Source organism: Leucoraja erinacea, chromosome 2, assembly GCF_028641065.1.
Source record: "Leucoraja erinacea ecotype New England chromosome 2, Leri_hhj_1, whole genome shotgun sequence".
NCBI lineage: Eukaryota > Metazoa > Chordata > Chondrichthyes > Rajiformes > Rajidae > Leucoraja > Leucoraja erinaceus.
Window position 1 is genome coordinate 23,970,626 of NC_073378.1, and position 27,696 is coordinate 23,998,321.

The 27,696-nt window shown below is 46.8% G+C and overlaps 1 protein-coding gene across 3 annotated transcripts in view; it reads right to left on the reverse strand.

Annotated features, from left to right (window-relative positions):
- Window positions 1-27,696, reverse strand: part of fbxl7 (F-box and leucine-rich repeat protein 7) — a 59,176-nt gene that overhangs the window by 7,215 nt on the left and 24,265 nt on the right. For all 3 annotated transcript variants that reach the window (XM_055653080.1, XM_055653070.1, XM_055653089.1), the window contains 2 exons: window positions 19,532-19,621; window positions 1,866-2,471 (listed from right to left, as the gene is read on the reverse strand). In XM_055653080.1, coding sequence (XP_055509055.1) covers window positions 1,866-2,457 — 592 coding nt within the window. In that variant the 5' untranslated portion in view covers window positions 2,458-2,471; window positions 19,532-19,621. The remainder of the gene's footprint in view (window positions 1-1,865; window positions 2,472-19,531; window positions 19,622-27,696) is intronic.

Consider the following 27,696-nt stretch of genomic DNA (forward strand, 5'->3'; position numbering starts at 1 on the left):
TCCACATCAGGCAGGAAATGGTGTTGGATAGACTATGGGACTGAGGCTGATAAATCCCCAGGGCCTGATGGTCTGCATCCCAGGGTACTTAAGGAAGTGGCTCTAGAAATCGTGGATGCATTGGTGATAATTTTCCAATGTTCTATAGATTCAGGATCAGTTCCTGTGGATTGGAGGGTATCTAATGTTATCCCACTTTTAAAGAAAGGAGAGAGAGAGAAAACAGGGAATTATAGACCAGTTAGCCTGACATCGGTGGTGGGAAAGATGCTGGAGTCAATTATAAAAGATGAGATAGCCACACATTAGGATAGCAGTAACAGGATCGGTCCGAGTTAGCATGGATTTACGAAGGGGAGATCATGCTTGACTAATCTTCTGGAATTTTTTGAAGATGTAACTAGGAAAATGGACAAGAGAGAGCCAGTGTATGTAGTGTACCTGGACTTTCAGAAAGCATTTGATAAGGTCCCACATAGGAGATTAGTGGGCAAAATTAGGGCACATGGTATTGGGGGTAGAGTGCTAACATGGATAGAGAAGTGGTTGGCAGACAGGAAACAAAGAGTAGGGATTAACGGGTCCCTTTCAGAATGGCAGGCAGTGACTAGTGGGATACCGAAAGGCTCAGTGCTGGGACCGCAGCTATTTACAATATACATCAATGATTTGGATGAAGGGATTCAAAGTAACATTAGCAAATTTGCAGATGACACAAAGCTGGGTGGCAGTGTGAACTGTGAGGAGGATGTTATGAGAATGCAGGGTGACTTGGACAGGTTGGGGGAGTGGGTAGATGCATGGCAGTTTAATGTGGATAAATGTGAGGTTATCCACTTTGGCAGCAAAAACAGGAAAGCAGATTACTATCTAAATGGTGTCAAGTTGGGAAAAGTGAAGTACAACGGGATCCAGGGGTCCTTGTATATCAGTCTATGAAAGTAAACATGCAGGTACAGCAGGCAGTGAAGAAAACGAATGGCATGTTGGCCTTTATAACAAGAGGAATCGAATATAGGAGCAAAGAGGTCCTTCTGCAGTTGCACAGAGCCCTAGTGAGACCACAACTGGAGTATTGTGTGCAGTTTTGGTCCCCTAATTTGAGGAAGGATATTCTTGCTATTGAGGGAGTGCAGTGTAGGTTTACAAGGTTAATTCCCGGGATGGCGGGACTGTCATATGCTGAGAGAATGGGGTAGCTGGGCTTGTACACTCTGAAGTTTAGAATGATGAGCGGGATCTCATTGAAACATATAAGATTGTTAAGGGCTTGGACACGCTAGAAGCAGGAAACACGTTCCCGATGTTGGGGGAGTCCAGAACCAGGGGCCACAGTTTATGAATAAGGAGTTAGCCATTTAGAACGGAGACGAGGAAACACTTTTTCTCACAGAGAGTGGTGAGTGGTGGAATTCTCTGCCTCAGAGGGCGGTGGAGGCCGGTTCTCTGGATGCTTTCAAGAGAGAGCAGAATAGGGCTCTTAAAAATAGTGGAGTCAGGGGTTATGGGGAGAAGGCAGAACGGGGTACTGATTGGGGATGATCAGCCATGATCACATTGAAGGGCCAAATGGCCTACTCCTGCATCTATTGTCTATTGTCATAAGCCAATTAACCTACAAACCTATACGTCTTTGGAGTGTTGGACGAAACCTAAGATCTCGGAGAAAACCCATTCAGGTCACGGGGAGAACGTACAAACTCCATACAGACAGCACCCGTAGTCGGGATGGAACCCGGGTCTCTGGCGCTGCATTTTGCTGTAAGGCAGCAACTCTACCGCTGTGCCACCGTGACTACCCTGTACCTGGGTACATGTGGCCAGAATAAGGCTGGCATATTTTTCTGTATTTGCCGTACAATTACCTGAAACGTCCAGCTGCTCCAGGTTGGGACACCGTGAGACCAGGTCATAGAGTGCTTCATTGGAGATGTTGTAGCAGCCAGGTACTTCCAGCTGCCGCAGCTCGGGGCAGCACTGAGCAATGGTGTAAAGGCCCCTGTCAGACAGGCGTCGGCAGCTCAGGATGATGAGGTTCTCCAGCATGAGGCACACGTTGGGCGTGTCCTGACACAGTCGACGCGTCAGCACACGCAGTGCTTTGTCCACGTTGACTGTCTCGTCCGTTAGACGGATTGTCCTCCACAGGCGTGGGTCCCAGCACAGACTGTACCAGCGCCGACATACCCTGGTGCATCGACACAGCTGGTTGGTGGGGAGGTGGGAGAACATGTCGATCAGCGTGTGGTCTGGCAGTCTGTCGATGGGAGACTGTTCTCTCCGCAGCCTGGAGGCCGGCCTGATGCCACAAGGGGGGACGGGCACCAGGGTCGGCACCTTAGTGGTGGCCTCCCCAGTGACAGACGACGATGAAGTGGAGGATGTCTGGCCGTTCTGTACGGGCGATGTGGTCACACTGTAGATCAGCGCTGGGCTGGGAGTGTTCAATGTCCGCATACTCAAGTCAGAATCTGCAGACAGACAGACAGACAGACAGCTCGCGTTAGCCGATCATTCAACATTCACGGGACATTTAGCAACAGCTTCATTTATGATTCACACAAACTTCCATCCAACATCAAAAACAGCCGCCTTGATATGCCTGTGATGATCAAAGTCAAAGTCAAAGGAGCCTTTATTGTCATTCAGATCTTGTGGTCTGAACGAAATTTCGTTGCCTTGCAGTCCTACATATAGTAAAAAATTACAAAAACACACAATAAACACAAATTAACATCCACCACAGTGAGTTCACCAGGCAACTCCTCACTGTGATGGAAGGCAAAAGTCTTAAGTCTTTGTCTCTTCCCTTCTTATTCTCCGTCTGCGCCGAGACGATCCAGAAAGTGCTGGAGGAACTCTGTGGATCAGGAAGCATCCAGAGGGAATGGCCAGAGGACGTTTTGTGTTGGGACCTTTCTTCGGAGTCATTGTGAAAGGGAACTATAGAGAGGAGGACTCTAAAGAGTTTGGATCTGTTTGGATCTTTTCCCTCTTAAACCTTTGTTCTCTGGTTCATGGTTCCCCATCGCTGGGTAAAACAGTCTACCCAGTCTATTCCTCTCATGATCTTGCACACACTTCTATAAGATCACCCCTCATCCTCCTGTACTCAAAGTATTCAAGTCCGAGCCCGCTCAACCTCTCCCTCTACCTCAGGCCCTCGAGTCCTGGCAACATTATCTTAAGTCCTGTCTACAACCTTTCCAACTTGACAACATCTTTCATAGAACATGGTGACCAAACATGGCATAACATGGTGACCAAACATGGCATAACATGGTGGCAAACATGGTATAACATGGTGGTGAACACATTACTCTAAATGTGCCCTCAACCATGTCTTATCCAACTGGACATCACCTCCCAACTTCTATGCTTCTATGACTTGGACGAGGGGATTGAAGGCTTTGTGGCCAGGTTTGTGGATGATACGAAAATAGGTGGAGGGGCAGGTAGTGTAGAGGCAGTAAGGACTCTGCAGAAATACTTGGACAGGTTGGGAGAGTGTGCAGAGAAGTGGCAGATGGAATATAGTGCAGCAAAGTGTGGAGTTGTGCATTTTGGTGGCAGAAAAAAGGCGTAGACTATTTTCTACATGGGGAGAGAATCCAGAAATCAGAGATGCAAAGGGACTTGGGAGTGCTGGTGCAGGATTCCCAGAAAAGTGAATCTACAAGTCGAATCGGTAGTAAAGAAACCAAACGCAATGCTAGCATTTATTTCAAGAGGGCTTGTACAGTACAGGTGTCAGAGGTTATGGGGAGAAGGCAGGAGAATGGGGTTCGGAGGGAGAGATAGATCGGCCATGATTGCATGGCGGGGTAGACTTGATGGGCCAAATGGCCCAATTCATAGAAACATAGAAAATAGGTGCAGGGGTAGGCCATTCGCCCTTCGAGCCAGCACCACCATTCAATATGATTACGGCTGATCATCCTAAATCAGTACCCCGTTCCTGCTTTCTCCCCATATCCCTTGGCTCCGTTAGTCCTAAGAGCTAAATCTAACTCTCTTCCTCCCCCAGCATCCCTCTCCCCCCCTCCCCTGTGTAAGAAGGAAGTGCCTCCCCCCCGAAGATAGACCCAAAAAAGCTGGAGTAACTCAATGGATCCCACATCTCCCCGGAGAGAAGGAGGGCGACGGGACCCAACGGGTCCCCCTTGGTCTAGTGTTTTTATAAGATATCCTCTCATCCTTCTAAACTCCAGAGTGTACAAGCCCAGTCGGCCCACTGTCTCAGCGTATGACAGTCCCGCCATCCCGGGAATTAGCCTGGTGAGCCTACGCTGCACTCCCTCAATGGCAAGAATGTCCTTCCTCAAATTAGGGGACCAAATCTGCACACAATACTCCAGGTGTGGTCTCCTAACTGCAGTAGGACCTCCTTGCTCCTAAACTCCCATGAAGGTCAACATGCCGTTGAGCTTTCTTCACTGCCCCCTGGTCTACATGCATAAGCTATCCTTCATCCTTGAAACTGAGTGTACAAGCCCAGCACCCCCAGGTCTCGCGTATGACCTCCCCTTCCCGGGAATTAGCCTGGTGATTTGCGCTGCATTCAGATATGGCAAGAATTTGCCTTCCTGTTAGGGGACTCTGCCACACAAACTCCAGGATGTGGCTCCTAACTGCACCTCCTTGCTCCTAAACTCAATGAAGGTCAACATGCCATTAGCTTTCTTCACTGCCTGCTCCACATGCATGCTTACTTTCAGTGACTGATGTGCACGCACACCCAGGTCTCGTTGCACCTCCCCTTTTCCTAATTTGACACCATTCAGATAATAATTTGCCTTCCTGTTCTTGCCACCAAAATGGATAAAATCACCTTTATCCACATTATACTGCATCTGCCATGTATCGGCCCACTCACCCAACCTATTCAAGTCACCATGCAGCCTCATAGCATCCTCCTCGCATCACACACTGCCACCCAGCTTTGTGTCATCTGCAAATTCCCTCGTCTAAATAGTTAATATATATTGTAAATAACTGGGGTCCCAGCACCGAGCCATGGGACACCCCATGAGTCACTGCCTGCTATTCTGAAAAGGACCTGTTAAGTCCCACTCTTTGCTTCCTGTCTGCCAACGAGTTATCTATCCATGTCAATACCCTACCCCCAATACCATGTGCTCTAATTTTGCACACTAATCTCTTGCGTGGGATCTTGTCAAAGGCTTTTTGAAAGTCCAGAAACACTACATCCATTGGCTCTCCCATCTCCATTCTACTTGTTACATCCTCAAAATTCCAAAAGATCAGTCAAGCATGATTTCCCCTTCATCAATCCCCAATCAACAAGCATCTTCCCCACTACCGATGTAAGGCTAACTGGTCTATAATTCCCTGTTTTCTCCCTCCCTCCTTTCTTAAAAGGTGGAGTTACATTGGCTACCCTCCAGTCCACAGGGACTGATCCAGGGTCGAGAGAACATTGGAAAATGATCACCAATGCATCCACGGGCCACCTCCTTGAGTACTCTGGGATGCAGACCGTCAGGCCCTGGGGATTTATCTGCCTTCAGTCCCAACAGTTTACCTAACACTATTTCCTGACTAATATGGATTCCCATCAGTTCCTCCCTCCCACTAGATCCTCGGTCCCCTAGTGTGTCCGGGTGATTGTTTGTGTCTTCCTTAGTGAAGACAGAACCAAAGTACTCGTTTAACTGTTCTGCCATTTCCTTGTTTCCCCACTATAATTCACCTGTCTCTGACTGTAAGCGACCTGAAATTGTCTTCACTAATCTTTTCCTTTCTACATATCTAAAGAAGCTTTAACAGTCAGTTTTTATATTCCCCGCAAGCTTCCTTTCATGCTCTTTTTCCCCTCTTAATTAACCTCTTTGTCCTCCTCTGTTGAGTTCTAAATTTCTCCCAGTCCTCAGGTTTGCTGCTTCCTCTGGCCAATTCATATGCCTCTTCCTTGGATTTAACACTATCCTTGACTTCCTTCGTCAGCCACGGATGAGCCGCCTTCCCAGTTTTATTTTTTCTCCAGACAGGGATGAACAATTTCTGGAGTTCATCCATGCGGTCTTTAATTCTTCGCCATTGCATCTTCACCGTCAACCCTTTAAGTATAATTTGCCCGTCTATCCGAGCCAATTCCCATCTCATACCTTCAAAGTCTCCTTTATTCAAGTTCAGGACCCTAGTCTCTGAATTAACCATGTCACTCTCCATCCTAATGCAGAATTCCACCATATTATGGTCACTGTTGCCCAAGGGGCCTTGCACAACAAGATCGCTAACTAATCCTTCCTCATTACACAATACCCAGTCTAGGATGGCCTGCCCTCTAGTCAGTTCCTCTACATATTGGTTTAAAAACCCATCCTGTATACATTCCAGAAAATCCTTCTCAGTGCTGTTCCCGATTCGGTTGGCCCAATCTATATGTAGATTAAAGTCACCCATGATAACTGCTGTACCTTTGCTACACGCATCCCTAATTTCCTGCTTGATGCTATCCCCAACCTCCCTACTACTGCTGCTTGGTGGTCTGTATACAATCCACCAAGTGTTTTCTGCCCTTGGCTATTTCGCAGTTCTACCCATACCGATACAACAGCATCCAAGCTAATGTCTCTCCTTGCTATTGCATTCATCTCCTCTTTAACCAGCAATGCCACCCCACCTCCTCTTCCTTTCTGTCTATCCTTCCTGAATATTGAATTCCCCTGCATGTTTAGCTCCCAGCCTTGGTCACCCCGGAGCCATGTCTCCATAATCCCAACTATATCGAAAATAGACACATAGAAACATAGAAAATAGGTGCAGGAGTAGGCCATTCGGCACTTCGAGACTGCACCGCCATTCAATCTGATCATGGCTGATCATCCAAATCAATATCCCATACCTGCCTTCTCTCCATACCCCCTGATCCTTTTAGCCACAAGGGCCACATCTAACTCCCTCTTAAATCTAGCCAATGAACTGGCCTCAACTACCTTCTGAGGCAGATAATTCAACAGATTCACCGCTCTCTGTGTGATGTTTCGGATCAAGGCCCCTTTTCAGATTATATCATAACCGTTAACAACAGGGATGTAATGTTGAGGCTCTATAAGGCACTGGTCAGGCCGCATTTGGAGTGTTGTGAGCGATTTTGGTCCCCATATCTGAGGAAGGATGTGCTGGCTCTAGAGAGGGTCCAGAGGAGGTTTACAAGAACGATCCCAGGAATGAGTAGGTTAACTTATGATGAGCGTTTGACGGCACTGGGCCTGTACTCGCTGGAGTTTAGAAGAATGTGGGGGGACCTCATTGAAACGTACAGAATAATGAAAGGCCTGGATAGAGTGGATGTGGAGAGGATGTTTCCACTAGTGGGAGAGTCTTGGACCAGTGGTCACAGCGTCAGAATTAAAGGATGTTCCTTTAGGAAGAAGATGAGGAATTTCTTTAGTCAGAGGGTGGTGAATCTGTGGAATTCTTTGCCACAGACGGCTGTGGAGGCCAGGTCAGTGGATATTTCGAAGGTCGAGATAGATAGATTCTTAATTAGTACAGGTGTAAGAGGTCACGGGGAGAAGGCAGGAGAACAGGGTTAGGAGGGAGAGATAGATCAGCCATGATTGCATTTTGGGGTAGACTTAATAGGCCGAATGGCCCAAATCATAGAAACATAGAAAATGGGCGCAGGAGTAGGCCATTCGGCCCTTCGACCAGCACCACCATTCAATATAATCATGGCTGATTGTTGTGAGGCAAATGAAAAATTCTAATTTACTTAAACTTTATTTAAGCTTTAAGTAACTAATTTCTGTAATATACAACTTCAAAGTGCCTGGATATTATCGCCGAATCCACAGGCCTCGCCGACCCGAGGCCCCGCACATGCGCACACTTTGGAAAGGCCCCGAACATGCGCACACTCTCGAAGAGCCCCACATATGCGCCCACTTCATTCTCCCCTCCTATTTATAAGTTGAGACGGTCAGGAGGTTTAGTACGTCTTGATGACCGTTGCAGCACTGGAGTTTCAGGAGATAATGGTGTTTCAATAGCTGGTGGTACATACATTGCTTGGTCATCAACTTCACTCATATTGTTATTTAGATTTACAATTTTTGAATTTCTGATAGAAGTTTCCATAGTGTTGATGGAAGTTGGGAGATGGGAGTGTTGGAGGAAGTTCTCGATTAGTGTTATCAAGGAGTGACGGAGCTGATGGAGAAGACGGACATGGTGCAAGGTCACAAAGTGAGACAGTTGACTGACGTCCATCCTTATACTTGATAGTTGCATAAGAACGGTTGACATCAGTCAGTTCAACTTCATCAACAAAAGGCTCATTCTTATTTAATCGGACATAACGACGAAGCAACACAGGCACAGGGCTAGTCAACCATGATGGCAGATAAGTACCAGTAGAAGAACGGCGTTTGAAGTTAAATAACCGCTCATGTGGAGTAATATCGGTAGCAGTTGACAGTAGAGATCTGATGGAGTGCAATGAATCTGGTAGAACACATTCCCAATGCTGATCTGGCATGTCATTTGACTTTTAAGCCAGTTTCACTGCTTTCCAAATGATTCCGTTATACCTCTTAACCTGACCATTTCCAATAGGATGATATGGTGTTGTTTTACTTGTTGCAATTCCTCTATTAGAAAGGTAGTCTTTTAAATCTTTTGACATGAATGAGATGCCCCTATCAGAATGTATGTAACTTGGAAATCCACAGAATGAAAACAGTTGATCTAAACATTTGATAACCATAGCAGCTGACATATTTGGACAAGGAAAGGCAAATGGAAACCTCGAATATTCATCAACTAAGGTAAGTATATAAACATTTCGAGATGAGGATGGTAAAGGCCCTTTGAAGTCAACTCAAACGTTCCATAGGTTGAGTAGCTTTGATCAATCTTCCTTCTTCAGGACGGAAGAACCTTGGTTTTATTTCAGCACAGATTCTACATGATGCACACGTCATCTTCACATCTTCTGTAGAGAAAGGTAAGTTTTTGGAACGAACATAGTGTAACAAACGAGTGACTCCAGGATGACACAGCCCATTGTGAAGATCAGTGAGTGCAGAAGAATGAACAGAGGCACAAAATGCTCGAGTTAATGTATCCGGAGCAACATTATCCTTACCAGGGCTGTACGCAATTGAATAACTATATGCAGATAATTCAATCCTCCATTCATGAATTTTACTGTTTTTAATCATCGTTCGTTTCCGATTATCCAGCATAAAAGCTACTGAACGCTGATCTGTTATCAAAGTGAAATGCTGGCGAGCAAGGAAATGACTCAATTTTCTCACTGCTTCAATAATTGCTGTAGCTTCCTTTTAGAAACATAGAAACATAGAAATTAGGTGCAGGAGTAGGCCATTCGGCCCTTCGAGCCTGCACCGCCATTCAATATGATCATGGCTGATCATCCAACTCAGTATCCCGTACCAGCCTTCTCTCCATACCCCCTGATCCCCTTAGCCACAAGGGCCACATCTAACTCCCTCTTAAATATAGCCAATGAACTGGCCTCAACTACCCTCTGTGGCAGAGAGTTCCAGAGATTCACCACTCTCTGTGTGAAAAAAGTTCTTCTCATCTCGGTTTTAAAGGATTTCTCCTTTATCCTTAAGCTGTGACCCCTTGTCCTGGAACGGGTGGGTAGTGCAATTCACTACCTTGGAGAGTACGAGACATGAACGCCACTGGCCGTCCTCCTTGATTTAATGTTGCTGATACTGCTAAATCAGAGGCATCACATTCAACAACAAAGGGGAGATCCTCATCGATGGCGTGTAATGTCGCAGATTCTAATTGTTTCTTTAAAGAAGTAAAGGCACCAATTGCTGTAGAGTCAAGAGGGAAAGATTTAGCTCTAATCAAAGGTTGAATTTTGTCAGAAAAATTTGGTATCCATTTAGCATAATATTCAAACATCCCAAGAACCCTTCGTAGAGGTTAATGCAACTGGAACAGATATCTCTTGGAGTGGGCGGAGTCTTTCTGGATCAGGCTTGATTATATCATTTCCAACCCAATAACCAAGAATATTAATTGACGACATTGATGTTATTGACTTAGCCTCATTTAATGTTAGATTTTTAGAATGTACAACATCTAAAAACCGTATTTCATCTTCGTCATGTTCAGCTTGGTCTTTTCCTGCAATAGTTATATTATCAAGATAAGAGAAAGTATCTTTAAGGTTTTCTTGTTCAACAAGTTTGTCCATCTCTCTCTGAAAAACAGCCACGCTGTTACACCAAAAGGAACTCTGCAGTAGTGATATAATTTCCAATTTGCTTCAAACACAGTGTTTCTTCTCTGATTCCTTCAAAGGAATTTGGTAGTAAGCATTTTTTAGGTCAAAAGTAGAGAATATCTTATACTTAGCTAATGTATTAATAATCTCTTCTATTCGAGGTAATGGATATGCATCAAGCTCCGTGAACTGTTTTATAGTTTGAGAGTAATCAATGCAGAGTCTCTTTCTATGTCTCTCCAAGGGGTCCTTAACCACGACTACAAGGCGAAGAGCTGGGTTCTAGGATACCTTCTCGTAAAAGATTAGTCACTTCTGTGTTGATAAAGTTCCTATCATCTTTACTAAAATATCTTAATTCTGTGGCAATTGGCTTGCTCTTAGAGGATAAATTAGTGAATAATGAAGAACATTCAACAGATGCAGCAGAAAAACCACACAATACTGGTGGCTTTGACAATACAAGATCAGGCATAGTTCCTTCATACATTATTTGAAGTGATCTGTGCAGTTTCTGAAAATCTTGACCTAGAATTATGTTGCTACACAAATTTTTCAAAATACCAAGACACACAGATTTATAACTAACTGGCCTTTCTGTTCAGAATAAAGTCTACAAAAGTACAAGATCCAATAATTTCGAATATTGAGAGTTGTCAGAAGATCCATCGAGATTTCTCTATTTGAAGGAATTATAGTTAGATTTAGTCGAGACACAACTTGTTCACTCATAAAACTTTCATGAACGGCCAGAATCAAGTAGTACATTAACTGTATGGCCATTAATGGATCCCGTTGTAGCTGCATGAGACTAGCTCTGAGGAAATGCAGCTGTAATTGCACATAAAGAAGGCGTATACATGGCAGCAGTCACACTTTTAGTAGTTGCTTTGGACTTGCATACTCTAGAATAATGTCCCTTCTTGCCACAACTATTACAAGTTACCTCTCGAGCAGGAGATGTCTCTCTCTTATGAATATTACCCCCCGCAAAAGTAACACTTCCTTTTTGAATAATTATATACCGCAGCAAGGGCACCTTTATCAGTAGAAATTGTTTCAGCTTGCTCCATATTAGTACGTGGGTGAAATTCTTTTGTAGTAGTTGCAGCAGAATACACATTAGATGAGCCATAAGCATCTGAATTTTTCTGAGCCAAGTCTAATGAGTAAGCTTGATTGTAAGCTGACTGTAAATCCAAGGTTTTGTGTTCTAATAGTCTCCGTCGTATTAAAGGCGATGCCAAACCATGGATAAAAGAGTCTCGAATAACTTCCTGTCATTATTGATCAGCCGTAACTGCTTTGAAGGCACAGTCTTTATTAAGTCTTTGAAGTTCTTGTAAAAATTCATCAAGTGACTCACCAGGTTTTTGTTTCCGAGTATCAAGGAGGTGTCGAGCAAATATTACGTTGGGTGTCTTAACGAAGAGTTTGCTTAGTACATCAATAGCAGAATCATAAGTTGTACATTCCTCTATGTAATCATATACATCAGAATAGACGGAGCTTATTAATGTCTTGAGTCTGTCTGGTGCATCATTGCCACACTCATCAAATAAGTTATTTAGTTATTTAGTATACAAAGCCAGTGCTTCCAAGCCTTTGCAGCAGCAGGTGAGTTGGGATCCAGATCCAAGGTTGTGGTTTCAATAGTTACTACATCCCGATGTCGGACTGCTTGACTTCTGAAAATGAGTTGCTTAAATTGTTGTGAGGCAAATGAAAAATTCTAATTTACTTAAACTTTATTGAAGCTTCAAGTAACTAATTTCTGTAATACACAACTTCAAAGCGCCTGGAAATTACTGCTGATTCCGCAGGCCTCTGGCCCGAGGCTCCGCGCATGCGCACACTTCACTGATCATTCGCTGAAATTATCGCTGATTGCGCACCTATTTTTTTTCTCTCTATTTTTTTACACCTTGGCAGGAGGCCCCCTAGATTTTGAGGCCCTATGAAGCCAATTGGTAAATCCGGCTCTGATTTGCAGCCATCTTTGGTGAAATCCAGCATCCGAAGGGTTTCGGCCCGAAACGTTGCCTTTTTCCTGCGCTCCATAGGCGCTGCTGCACCCGCTGAGTTTCTCCAGCTTTTTTGTGTACCTCCTTCCTACACAGACTGACAAGACGGCAGCACAGCCTGTAGTGCTGAGCAGCACCCACCAGAGGGGGCACTCTCATCAGCTTTGCTGCTGAAATGTGGTTAAAGACTGATAAAGCTTCTCTAACTTCAAATAGCCCTTGCTTTCCCTCTCTCTCCATCCCCTCCCTGTTCCCAGTTCTCCCACCAGTCTTACTGCCTCCGACAACATTCTATCTCTGTACCACCCCCTCCCCTGACATCAGTCTGAAGAAGGGTCTCGACCCGAAACGTCACCCATTCCTTCTCTCCACAGATGCTGCCTGACCCGCTGAGTTACTCCAGCACTCTGAAACGTCACCTATCCATGTTCTCCACAGATGCTGCCTGACCCGCTGAGTTACTCCACCACTCTGTTAAACATCACCCATCCATGTTCTCCAGAGATGCTGCCTGACCCGCTGAGTTACTCCAGCACTCTGTGAAACATCACCTATCCATGTTCTCCACAGATGCTGCCTGACCCGCTGAGTTACTCCCGCATTTTGTGTTTACAGCTAAACATCATTCAGGATCAACACAAAATGAGGGATAGGGAATGGGTGACGTTTTTAGTCTCAATATTAGAAGAATGATGGGGGACCTCATTGAAACGTACAGAATAGTGAAAGGCTTGGTTAACGTGGATGTTTCCACTAGTGGGAGAGTCTAGGACTAGAGGTCTCATCCTCAGAATTAAAGGACATTCCATTAGGAAGGAGCTGAGGGTGGTGAATCTGTGGGATTCATTGCCACAGACGGCTGTGGAGGCCAAGTCAGTGGATATCTTTAAGGCAGAGAAAGATAGATTCTTGATTAGTACGGGTGTCCGAGGTTATGGGGAGAAGGCAGGAAAATGGGGTTAGGAGGGAGAGGTAGACCAGCCATGATTGAACGGCGGAGTAGACTTGATGGGCTAAAAGACCTTATTCTACTCCTATCACATGATGTTATGATCTCTTGTCCCCTCTCCCATCGGGCAAGAGGTACAGAAGTGTGAAAACGCACACCTCCAGTTTCAGGGACAGTTTCTTCCCAGCTGTTATCAGGCAACTGAACCATCCTGCCACAACCAGAGAGCAGTCCTGAACTACTATCTACCTCATTGGTGACTGTCCGAATATCCTTGATCAGACTTTGCTGGCTTAACCTTGCACTTATTCCCTTATCATGTATCTGTACACTGTGGACGGCTCGATTGTAATCATGTATTGTCTATCCGCTGACTGGTTAGCACGCAACAGAAGCTTTTCACTGTACCTCGGTACACGTGACAATAAACTAAACTGAAAGTTCTCGTGTTGACCTGTCCACATATTGCCCGCCTGTGTCTTTGGTACCGAGCAATTACACTTCCAGTTGCCTGCTGTCTTATAGCTGGGCATCTGGAACTGCAAACATTGCTCCAAGTGTGGTCTCACGCCCACTCTCTCTCTCTCTCAATCCCCCCCAATCCCTTCCCCTCCCCCATGTTCACTGTCTCTCTCCCCCCAGTCTCTCTCTTTCTGTTCTCTCTCTCTCTCTCTCTCTCTCTCTCTCTCTCTCTCCATCTCTCTCTCTCTCTCTCTCTCTCTCTCTCTCACTCTCACCTTTCCCCCACTCTCTCCCCCCCCCCCCGTTTCCCTGACCCCCCATGCTCTCCGTCTCTCCCCCAGTCTCTCTCTCTCGCTCTCCCCACTCCATCTCTTTCCCTCTCTCACCCCCACCTTCTCCCTCTCTCTTCCCTGCTCTCCCCTCCCCCCACTCTCTGTCTCTCCCCCGAAAATGTATCCCCAACATCTAGTAGACTCCACATGACATCCTAATGCCCTGTCCAGCACTGACAAACACACGGATCTGCTGCTCCCATGACTGTAACGTCAACCCAATATCCTGTCCAGTGTCCAATGTCCAGTGTCCAATGACCAGTGTCCAATGTCCAGTGTCCGATGTCCAGTGTCCAATGACCAGTGTCCAGTGTTCAATGACCAGTGTCCAGTGTCCAATGTCCTGTGCCCCATGTCCAGTGTCCAGTGTCCAATGTCCAGTGTTCAATGACCAATTTCCAGTGTCCAGTGTCCTGTGTCCAATGTCCAGTGTCCAATGTAAAGTGTCCAATGTCCAGTGTCCAATGTCCAGTGTACAATGCCCAGTGTCCAGTGTACAATGTCCAGTGCCCAGTGTACAATGTCCAGTGTACAGTGTCCAATGTCCAGTGTACAATGTCCAGTGTACAATGTCCAGTGTACAGTGTCCAGTGTCCAATGTACAATGTCCAGTGTCCAATGTCCAGTGTCCAATGTCCAGTGTCCAATGTCCAGTGTACAATGTCCAGTGTCCAATGTCCAGTGTCCAATGACCAATGTCCAGTGTTCAATGACCAGTGTCCAGTGTCCAATGTCCTGTGCCCAATGTCCAGTGTCCAGTGTCCAATGTCCAGTGTTCAATGACCAATTTCCAGTGTCCAGTGTCCTGTGTCCAGTGTCCAGTGTCCAATGTAAAGTGTCCAATGTCCAGTGTCCAATGTCCAGTGTAGTGTCCCAGTGTCCAGTGTCCAATGTCCAGTGTCCAGTGTCCAATGTCCAGTGTACAATGTCCAGTGTACAATGTCCAGTGTACAGTGTCCAGTGTCCAATGTACAATGTCCAGTGTCCAATGTCCAGTGTACAATGTCCAATGTCCAATGTACAATGTCCAGTGTCCAATGTACAATGTCCAGTGTCCAATGACTAATGTCCAGTGTCCTGTCCAGTGACCAATATCCAGTGTCCTGTCCAGTGTCCTGTCCAATGACCAATGTCCAGTGTACAATGTCCAGTGTACAATGTCCAGTGTACAATGTCCAGTGTCCAATGACTAATGTCCAGTGTCCTGTCCAATGACCAATGTCCAGTGTCCAATGTCCAGTGTACAATGTCCAGTGTCCTGTCCAATGACCACTGTCCAGTGTACAATGTCCAATGTCCAGTGTCCAATGTCCAGTGTCCAATGTCCAGTGTCCAATGTCCAGTGTACAATGTCCAGTGTCCAATGTCCAGTCCAGCACTAATCTCCTGCTCCAACGGATTCAATATCATGCTGGGAAAAGGATCAACATCAGCAACTGCTCACATGCATTGAGTAAAAAATATATATTTTTCTATAAAAATGTAATACAAATTCACAACTAAAATAAGCAGATAACAATTTTCAATTTCACCTACATTAGTTTAAAACAACTTTACACAAATCCGCACTGAACATTTTGCATTTATAATCGCTGGATTATTTTACTGTTAACAGATACATTTTTCTGGCTTGGTATTTAGTCGTTAAATGTAAACTAAAACAGCCATTGGAGGAGACATTTGAGGTGTCCACAGGGACTGTGAGCATCCTGAGCTGGTGTTTCCTGCAGTTTCCAGCTTCCCTCTCCCTTCCTGCCAAAAGCTCTTGGCCGAGGTCAGAACATGGAATTCCTGAACTCTGTGGGAGGGTTGGAGTCGGCACTCAGCGGCCCGGATAGCTGTCGCCATCAGCTGATCAACACACTCCCATAAACTTCTCATGTTCTCCAGTCCCTGTCACCCTTCCAACTGAGAGAGGCCTTACTGAGAGGGCAGGAGATGCTGCCTGACCCGCTGAGTTACTCCAGCACTTTGTCTAGTGAGCAAGAGCAAGGGGATGGGAAGAGGTGAGGGAAGGGGAGGGGGAGGGAGACAGACAGACAGCATTTGAGGAGTAAAACATCATCCCTAAGCTGAGTGAAGCAGTGCGGGAGAGATAGCTGCAGCACCATCTACACCAGAGGTACAACAAAGCCACTGCTGTCTTTTCTCGCAGCGTTTATGAATCTAGTTGCTCCATCCTTGTAGTTTTGAGATCTTGTCATGGTGTAACTTTGTTCCTCTTGTTATCAGTGGGGGAGAGAGTCGACAGCTCCAAGTTCTTGGGCGTGAATGTCTCTGCAGCTCTGTCCCGGACGACACACATTGATGCAATCGTGAAGAATCCCCATCAACGATGCACGAGGAGATTGAGTTTGTCGATGAATACTGTGGTGAACGTCTGCAGATGTACGGTCGAGAGCATATTGACCGGTTGTATCACGGCCTGGTTCACCAACTCAAACGCCCAGGAATGATGGGGTCGACAGAGAGGGGTGGACACTGCCCCCTCCTTGTGTTCTCAGCCCCCTTCTTTACTCCTTGTACACCCACCACTGTGCAGACAGGTACAAATCTAATTCCATTTCAAATTCCCAGACAACACCACCACTGTGGGCCGGATATCAAGTAATGATGAGAAGGAGATTGGACCTCGTGTCCTGGTGTCGAGACAACAACCTTTCTCTCAATGTCAGCAAGACAGAGATAGTGATCGGCTTCAGGAAGTGAAGCGGTTCACACACCCCAGTTTGCATTGACGGTGCTGAAGTAGACGTGGTTGACAACTTCAGATTCCTAGGAGGCAATATCACCAACAACTTCTCCTGGACCACCCATATTGAAGCAACGGCCAAGAAAGCACACCAACGCCTCCTTAGAACTCCTTAAAACACACCAACTTCCTTAGAAGGCTTAGGAAGTTTGGCATATCCCCAACAACTCTCACCAACTTCTGCAGATGCAACATGGAGAGCAGTTTATCAGGATGCATCACACCTGGAGTTTTGTGTGCAGTTTTGGTCCCCTAATTTGAGGAAGGACATTCTCTATTGAGGGAGTGCAGCATAGGTTCCGCAGGTTAATTCCCAGGATGGAGGGACTGTCATATGCTGAGAGAATGGAGCAGCTGGGCTTGTACACTCTGGAGTTTAAGATGAGGGGATATCTCATTGAAACAAATAAGATTATTAAGGTAGACAAAAATGCTGGAGAAACTCAGCGGGTGAGGCAGCATCTATGGAGCGAAGGAAATAGGCAACATTTCGGGTCGAGACCCTTCTTCAGACTATTAAGATTATTAAGACTATTAAGACCCTTAAGATTATTAAGGGCTTGGACATGCTAGAGGCAGGAAACGTGTTCCCGATGTTGGGGGAGTCCAGAACCAGGGGCTACAGTTTAAGAATAAGGAGTAAGCAATTTAGAACGGAGATGAGGAAACACTTTTTCACAGAGAGTTGTGAGTGTGGAATTCTCTGCCTCAGACGACGGTGGAGGCCGGTTCTCTGGATACTTTCAAGAGAGAGCTAGATAGGGCTCTTAAAAATAGCAGAGTCAGGGGATATGGGGAGAAAGCAGGAACGGGGTACTGATTGGGGATGATCAGCCATGATCACGTTGAATGGCGGTGTTGGCTCGAAGGGACGAATGGCCTACTCCTGCACCTGTTGCCTATTGTTTGGGAACAGCTCCATCCAAGACCGTAAGAAATTGCAGCAAATTGTGGACACAGCCCAGACCATCACACAAACCAACCTCCCTTCCATTGACCCCATCTACACCTCATGCTGCCTCAGCAAGGCCAGCAGCATCATCAACGACCAGTCTCACCCCCGGCCACTCCCTCTTCTCCCCCCCCTCCCATCAGGCAAAAGGTACAGAGTGTGAAAACGCACACCTCCAGATTCAGGGGCAGTTTCTTCCCAGCTGTTATCAGGCAACTGAATCATCCTACCACAACCAGAGAGTGGTCCTGAACTACTATCTACCTCATTGGTGACCCTCGGACTATCCTTGATCGGACTTTGCTGCCTTTACCTTGCACTAGATGTATCTATACACTGTGAGTGGATCGATTGTAATCATGTATTATCTTTCTGCTGACTGGTTAGCACACAACAAAAGCTTTTCACTGTACCTCGGTACACGTGACAATCAACTGAACTGCAACAGAACACTGCCCCGGTCCATCACAGGTACTGACCTCCCCACCATCGCTGGGATCTACAGGAGGCGCTGCCTCAAAAAGGCAGCCGGCATCATCAGAGACCCACACCACCCTGGCCACGCTCTCATCTCGCTGCTACCATCGGGAAGAAGGTACAGGAGCCTGAAAACTGTGACCTCCAGGTTCAAGGACAGCCATTAGGCTTTAGAACACTGCACAACACTAACCTCAGCAATTGTGATCATCTGTGGACTGTGTGTGTGTGTGGATGCCCTACCCACTTTGGTATTTGTTTGCAACAGTATTACAGTTAACATAGAAACATAGAAAATAGTTGCAGGAGGAGGCCATTCGGCCTTTCGAGCCAGCACCGCCATTCATTGCGATCTTGGCTGATCGTCCCCAATCAATAACCCATGCCTGCCTTCTCCCCATATCCCTTGACTCCACTAGCCCCTAGAGCTCTATCTAACTCTCTCTTAAATCCAGCCAGTGATCTGGCCTCCACTGCCCTCTCTGGCAGGGAATTCCATAAATTCACAAGTTTTTTCCTCAGTCTTAAATGACCTCCCCTTTATTCTAAGACTGTGGCCCCTGGTTCTGGACTAATCCAACATTGGGAACATTTTTCCTGCATCTAGCTTGTCCAGTCCTTTCATAATTGTATATGTTTCTATAAGATCCCCCCTCAACCTTCTAAACTCCAGTGAATACAAGCCTAGTCTTTTCAATCTTTCCTCATATGACAGTCCCACCATCCCAGGGATCAATCTCGTGAACCTACACGGCTCTGCCTCAATCACAAGGATGTCCTTCCTCAAATTAGGAGACCAAGACTGTACACAATACTTCAGATGTGGTCTCACCAGAGCCCTATACAACTGCAGAACACTGGTTATTCATTGATTTAATTGTGGTGATTATTTATGTACCAGTGTGTTTTGCATTTATGGGCCTGTTAAGCTGCAACAAGCAAGAATTTCATCGTTGCGATGTAGGTACATATGATCATTAAACACTTATATTTCTTGAAACCAAACTTGGTTTACTAAAGATCTTCACAGAGTGCTGGAGTAACTCAGCGGGTCAGGCAGCATCTGTGGAGAACATGGGTAGGTGACGTTTTGGGTGGAGACCCTTGTCCACGGGAGCAGGGGGATTAGTGGATGATGTGGAGTTTCCGGTTTCAGTATTGAACTGTGTTTTCATTCACAAGAGGGGGCTGTTTGTTTCTGAGCAGCTTCATTTATTTATTTTACAGAAAAACAAATGGTGCAATCGAGCAAGAGTAGTTGGTTTGAATGAAGGAGCATTTCTTTCCCATGGACAGCCGTGCGTGCTCAGAAGGACAGCGTTTAACCAGGACCAGATGCTTACCTTCACTGGCAGCTGCATTCCTTGCAGCTTTGGTCAGCGTGTGATCTGTGCTCGAACTGATGTCCGACGAAATGCTTGAGCTGCCTTTACCTAAACAAAGGGATCAGATGAGAAAACAGTATCAAGACCACGGGAAGATAAATAAAGCACGAGCCAGTAGCAAGGCACAATCGGCCTAGGAAGCACACACTGAAACTCCACACTCTATAGCAACTCCCCAGCATTGAGGCAAAGCTGTTCCATACTCAACATACCCACAGCCATCTGGTCAGAGCTGTGATTCCAACAAAAATACATGTTGTTGGCAGCTTTCACAACTCAGTGCGATATGCCACAAGCCTTCTTGCCACGGTTTCACGCCACAGTTCCATGCCAGCATTTGGAACATTTTGCAATTGCATGATTTAAAGTGTATGGTTAACAATGCCAGATGTGGGGAAGTTGTGGAGCAGTTGTTCAGACCAGCGCACAGATGGCAGCAGGACATCCAGCCTTGCAGTGTGCACCAACTGCATGTGAGAACAGAGCTGATGCCACACCCCACCCTTCCCTCCAGTAAAGGGCCTGTCCCACGAGCATGCGACTCCATGCGGCAAGCGTGACCTAACGTGGTCACTTGAACCGTACGGCCTCGCGGGGTAAGTCCAACTTCGATCGCCGGAGACGAATGGAGTTGTGCGGAGCTGGTCCCGACATCGCGCGGGGCCCGGAAAACTGACACTGTTCAAAAATTCCGCGCGGCAATGGCCTACCGGCACGCAGCCGCCTCGACGCCGTACGCACCGCCTCGACGGGCGTGTGCAGCGTCTCGACGCCGTACGCAGTGTATTGACGCCGTACGCAGCGTCTTGACGGCGTACGCCTAGCGCGAACTTGCCGCGGACTTCGCTCGAACTTCACGTCAACTCGTACGGGATCACTCGACCTCCGCGCGGCCCCCGCTTTCGGTTTGGTTGCGCTTGCCGCATGCAATCGCATGCTCGTGGGACAGGCCCTTAAGTTTAACCTCAGCAGGTAGAGCTTGGAGTAGAACTAAGCCGCATAGTTTGAAGGCGAGAGGATAGGTTAAATAACGTTTCTGAGGCAAGTCATAAAACACATGACATATAACACACAAACCGAAGAATCTTGACCGGAAACGTCACCTATCCATGTTCTCCACAGATGCTGCCTGACCCGCTGAGTAACTCCAGCACTCTGTGAAACCTATCCATGTTCTCCATGTTCCTGGTGTTCACAATATTCGACCCATGCCGACCCTTTGCCACCTCTACATGGAGATGTTGGGGGAGTCCAGAACCAGGGGCCACAGTTTAAGAATAAGGAGTAAGCCATTTAGAACGGAGTCAAGGAAACACAGAGTGGTGAGTCTGTGGAATTCTCTGCCTCAGAGGGTGGTGGAGGCAGGTTCTCTGGATGCGTTGAAGAGAGAGCTAGATAGGACTCTTAAAAATAGCGGAGTCAGGGGATATGGGGAGAAGGCAGGAACAGGGTACTGATTGGGGAAGATCAGCCATGATCACATTGAATGGCGGTGCTGGCTCAAAGGGCCGAATGGACTACTCCTGCACCTATGTCTATTGGCCCTATAGTTCACTGTAAAGACCCCATAGTTCAGTCACTATAAAGACTGTATTGTTGCGGCACCAGCTTGGCCGGCTGACTGCGATTCCAACACTCTGGTCCCATCCACATCCATCCTTCTCCAGATGACTGTTGTAAACATGTAGTGATTGATATCCTTCCTTCCCTGCCCTACTCTTCACTCAGCCCTGTGTGGGGATTATTCAGCAGCCACTGCCGCCCCAGTGTAGGCAGAGGTCAGAGTGTAACTCCCGCAGACAATCGCATCGCAGCTCGCCAACACGGCCCAATGTGACCCTTGCAATGAGAAACTGCTCCGCTCAGCCGCCATCGGACAGTGATAGAGTGATAGTGATAGAGGCAGAGATAGAGTGATAGTGATAGAGACAGAGATAGAGTGATAGAGATAGAGTGATAGTGGTGGAGATACAGATAGAATGATAGTGATAATGTTTGAGAGAGTGATAGTGAGAGAATGATAGTGATAGAAATAGAGATAGAGATAGTGATAGTGATCGAGTTAGAGATAGAGTGATAGTGATATAGAGTGATAGTGGTGGAGATAGATAGATGGTGATAATGTTTGAGAGAGTGATAGTGAGAGAATGATAGAGATAGAGATAGAGATAGAGTGATAGTGATCAAGTTAGAGATAGAGTAATGGTGAGAGTGAGGAAACAGGCCCTCCTGTCTGCACCTGTATTGAGTCACCCACCACTATGGCTCTGCTTGACGTGTCCTCCACAAACATTATTTCTTGTTCTTCTGCTCTTTCTTTCTCAGATTCCACATCAGTGGAGAACATGGATAGGTGACGTTTCACAGAGTGCTGGAGTAACTCAACGGGTCAGGCAGCATCTGTGGAGAACATGGATAGGTGACGTTTCACAGAGTGCTGGAGTAACTCAGTGGGTCAGGTAGCATTTGTGGAGAACATGGATAGGTGACGCTTTGGATCATGATCCTTGTAAAGGCTGTTGGAAAAGTCAGGCCAATGAACATGAAGACCTATTGTCTATGTGTCTCTGTGTCTATGTACAATGCTCAGCGCTGCCGGTTACGTTCGATCTGTGTGCATGATCTCTTGCAGTGGTCGGTGCCTGATCCATGCTCGTCCCTTTGCTTCAGACGGGCTCAGTCTCCGTGTCCCCGGGGCTCATCCTATAACCAACATGGGAACTGTGGGGATCCACCACGGGAGGTGAGCCCCCGCCCAGCCAGGCCAGGCCGTTCACCAGCAACATCCCCGTCCTCTGCCCATCCCCCCCACCTCCATCTTGAAGCACCACACCATCAGTGACTCCACCTACAAGAGGTTTTTGAGGGTAGATGTCGAGCCTCTGGCTGAAGAGGAATCGGTGAGGAGGCTGAGCAGAGGACGACAATGTTAAGCTGCCATCTGTTGTTTTTGTGTGTAATTCCACCTTATTGTTAGTGTGATAAGAGACAGCAGGTAGGTGGGTAGAATGGTCCTGCAGCATGTGGGCAGTCAGGGAGACCCAGTGTCCATGAGGACTACATCTGTGGGATGCGTGGGTCACCTGCACCTACTTGCAGACCGCATTAGGGACTGGAGCAGCTGCTGGACCACCCCACGCCCATCCACGGGTACAAACACCATGGATAGCAGTTACAGCGAGGCCGTGACCATGGGACGTGGAGAGGGTAGATGGGTGACCATCAGGACAGGGAATAGGCAGAGAGCGCAGGAATCCCTTGCGGCAATTCCCATCGACAATGGGAATGCCGCTGTGGATACTGATGAGCAGGGTGAGAGGTCATGGGATGAGCAGCCTTGGTCAGGGGTGAGAGGTCAGGGGTGAGAGGTCAAGGGTGAGAGAGTTCAGGATCTGTGGTGACCACATCTGGGACAGAGCCATAGTGATTGGGACACGTTAGTTACAGTGGGAGTAAGGTTCCGCATGGTAGGCTGCTCTGGGAGATGAGACAGCACGGGTTAGCTGATTGAATAATGTCTTCTTCACACCCTGCTTCCTGTAAAGACTTTGTCCCCGACTCCCAATTCCTCCGTCTATGCTGCATCTGCGGCCAGGATGAGGGCATAGAGTCATAGTGATAGAGTGTGGAAACAGGCCCTTCGGCCCATCTCGCCCACACTGCCCTGCAATGTTCAAGACAGAGTTAGATAGAGATCTTACAGATAGCGAAGTCAAGAGATATGGGGAGAAGGCAGGAACGGGGTACTGATTGTGGATGGTCAACCATGATCACAGTGAATGGCGGTGCTGGCTTGAAGGGATGAATGGCCTACTCCTGCACCCATTGTCTATTATTATCCCAGCTACTCTAGTCCCACTTGCCTGCGCTTGGTCCACATCCCTCTAAACCTGTCCTATCCATGTATCTGTATAACTGTTTTTTAAACAATGGGATAGTCCCAGCTTCAACTGTCTCCTCTGGCAGCTCGTTCCATACACCCACCACCCTTTGTGTGGAAAAGATACCCCTCTGATTCCTATTAAATCTTTTCCCCTTCATCTTAAACCTATGTCATCTGGTCCTCGATTCCCACACTCTGGGCAAGAGACTCTGTGCATCTACCCGATCTATTCCTCCCATGATTTTATACACCTCCATAAGATCACCCCTCATCCTCCTGCACTCCATGGAATAGAGACCCAGCCTTCTCAACCTCTCCCTATAGCTCAAACCCTCTAGACCAAGCAACATTCGCGTAAATCTTCTCTGAAACCTTTCAAGCTCGACAATATCTTTCCTATAACATGGTTCCCAGAACTGAACACAATACTCTAAATGTGGTCTCACCAACATTTTTTACAACTGCAACATAGAGAATAGGTGCAGGAGTAGGCCATTCGGCCCTTCGAGCCTGCACCGCCATTCGATATGATCATGGCTGATCATCCAACTCAGTATCCTGTACCTGCCTTCTCTCCATACCATCTGATCCCTTTAGCCACACAGGCCACATCTAACTCCCTCTTAAATATAGTCAATGAACTGGCCTCAACCACTCTCTGTGGCAGAGAATTCCACAGATTCACCACTCTCTGTGTGAATTTTTTTTTCCTCATCACGATCCTAAAAGACTTCATTCACCATTATCCTCAAACTGTGACCCCTTGTTCTAGACTTACCCAACATCGGGGACAATCTTCCTGCATCTAGCCTGTCCAACACCTTAAAAATATTGTAAGTTTCTATAAGATCCCCCCTCAATCTTCTAAATTCTAGCGAGTACAAGCCGAGTCTATCCAGTGTTTCATCATATGAAAGTCCTGCCATCCCAGGAATCAGTCTGGTGAACCTTCTCTGTACTCCCTCTATGGCAAGAATGTCTTTCCTCAGATTAGGAGACCAAAACTGTACGCAATACTCCAGGTGTGGTCTCACCAAGGCCCTGTACAATTGCAGTAGAACCTCCCTGCTCCTATACTCAAATCCTTTTGCTATGAATGCTAACATACCATTCGCTTTCTTCACTGCCTGCTGCACCTGCATGTCCACTTTCAATGACTGGTGTACCATGACACCCAGGTCTCGCTGCATCTCCCCTTTTCCTAATCGGCCACCATTCAGATAATAGTCTACTTTCCTGCTCTTGCCACCAAAGTGGATAACCTCACATTTATCCACATTATACTGCATCTGCCATGCATTTGCCCACTCACCCAGCCTATCCAAGTCACCTATAGCCTCCTAGCATCCTCCTCACAGCTAACACTGCCCCCCAGCTTCGTGTCATCCGCAAACGTGGAGATGTTGCATTCAATTCCCTCATCCAAATCATTAATATATATTGTAAATAGTTGTGGTCCCAGCACTGAGCCTTGCGGTACCCCACTAGTCACTGCCTGCCATTGTGAAAAGGTACCGTTTACTCCTACTCTGCTTCCTGTCTGCCAGCCAGTTCTCTATCCACATCAATACTGAACCCCCAATACCGTGTGCTTTAAGTTTGCATACTAATCTCTTATGTGGGACCTTGTCGAAAGCCTTCTGAAAGTCCAGATATAACACATCCACTGGTTCTCCCTTATCCACTCTACTAGTTACATCCTCGAAAAATTCTATAAGATTCGTCAGACATGATTTACCTTTCATAAATCCATGATGACTTTGTCCAATAATTTCACCACTTTCCAAATGTGCTGCTATCCCATCTTTAATAACTGACTCTAGCAGTTTCCCCACGACCGATGTTAGACTAACTGGTCTGTAATTCCCCATTTTCTCTCTCCCTCCCTTTTAAGATTTTATTCCTTGGAACACAGGAGAGTGAGGTGTAACCAGACTGATTCCTGGGATGTCAGGACTTTCATATGAAGAAAGACTGGATAGACTCGGCTTGTACTCGCTAGAATTTAGAAGATTGAGGAGGGATCTTATAGAAACTTACAAAATTCTTAAGGGGTTGGACAGGCTAGATGCAGGAAGATTATTCCAGATGTTGGAGAAGTCCAGAACAAGGGGTCACAGTTTAAGGATAAGGGGGAAATCTTTTAGGACCAAGATGAGGAAAACATTTTTCACACAGAGTGGTAAATCTCTGGAATTCTCTGCTACAGAAGGTAGTTGTGGCCAGTTCATTGGCTATATTTAAGAGGGAGTTAGATGTGGCCTTTGTGGCTAAAGGGATCAGGGGGTATGGAGAGAAGGCAGGTACAGGATACTGAGTTGGATGATCAGCCATGATCATATTGAATGGCGGTGCAGGCTCAAAGGGCCGAATGGCCTACTCCTGCACCTATTTTCTATGTTTCTATGATCTTATACAGACATATTAAATCTTCAGGGAAATAGATAAGGCAAATGCACAGAGCCTTTAACCCAGAGTAGGAGAATCAAGAACCAGAGGATGTAGGCTTCAGTTGAGAGGGGAAAGATTCAATACAAACTTGAGGGGCAAACAGTTTCCACATAGTGTGCTGGGTGTGTGCAATGGGCAGCCAGAGGAGGCAGTTGAGGCAAGTACTATAGAAACACACATAGAAACATAGGTGCAGGAGGAGGCCATTTGGCCCTTCGAACCAGCACAGCCATTCATTGTGATCGTGGCTGATCACGTGTAAAAGATAGGTGCAAGGATAGGAAACAAGGTCCATATGGAGGCAGGTGGGGCTAGTGTAGATGGGGCATGCAGCATGGACACATTGGGCCGAAGGGCCTCTTTCCATGCTGTGCCACTATATGACAGACAGTGAACGAGACTCCAGGATGGTGCTCCACCTCCCTGGTGCCTGGGTCCAGGAGATCTTCAAGCGGCTTCCGAACACTGGTATAAGGTGGGGGGTTGAGCAGCTGAAAGTGGTTGTAGGTTGGCGCAAACAACATGTCGGAAAAGGCAGGAGGTCTTGCAGAATGAATACAAGGAGTCAGGCAGGATCTGGAATGTAGTAATCTCCAGTGTCAGGTGTTAGCGAGGGCAGGGAAAGGAAGATGGGATAGATGAGTGCGTGGCTCTCCAGAGTTGGTGCAAGGGACAAGCATTCAGATCACTGGGAGAGGTAACCTGTATGAGGGGTGGGTTGTATCTGAACTGGAGGGGCACCCATATCCTTGCAGGAAGGTTCGCTAATGCTGCCACAGAGTGTGTCAACTGGAGAGCCAGGGGTCGCAAACAAGATCATCAAATGGAAAGTCAGTGTCTGTAGAGGGTCTCGACACGAAAACTCTCATTCCTTTCCACAGAGATGCTGCCTGACCCGCTGAGTTACTCCAGCACTCTGTGAAACGTCACCTGTCCATGTTCTCCAGAGATGCTGCCTAACCCGCAGAGTTACTCCAGTAAACAGTGACAGGATCGGTCAAAGTCAGCACCGATTTACGAAGGGGAAATCATGCTTGACTAATCTTCTGGAATTTTTTGAGGATGTAACGAGTAGAATGGATATGGGAGAGCCAGTGAATGTGGTCTATCTGGACTTTCAAAAAGCCTTTGACAAGGACCCACACAAGAGATTAGTGTGCTAAATTAGAGCTCATGGTATCGGGGGTAGGGTATTGACATGGATAGAGAACTGGTTGGTAGACAGGAAGCAAAGAGTAGGGATTAACAGGTCCTTTTCAGAATGGCAGGCAGTGACTAGTGGGGTGCCACAAGGCTCGTTGCTGGGACCCCAGTTGTTTACAATATATATTAATAGATTTAGACGAGGGAATTAAATGTGACATCTCCAAGTTTGCAGATGACACAAAGCTGGGTGGCAGTGTGAGCTGCGAGGAGGATACTATGAGGCTGCATGGAGACTTGGACAGGTTGGGTGAGTGGGCACATGCATGGCAGATGCAGTTTAATGTGGATAAATGTGAGGTTATCCACTTTGGTGGCATGAAACAAGAAGGCAGATTATTATCTGATTTGTGTCAGATTAGGAGAAGGGGAGGTACAACGAGACCTGGGTGTGCTTGTACATCAGTCACTGAAAGTAAGCATGCGGGTACAGCAGGCAGTGAAAAAAGCAGTTGGCCTTCATTGCGAGAGGATTTGAGTTTAGAAGCAAGGAGATCCTACTGCATTTGTAAAGGGCCCTGGTGAGACCACACCTGGAGTATGGTGTGCAATTTTGGTCTGCTAATTTGAGGAAGGACATTATTAC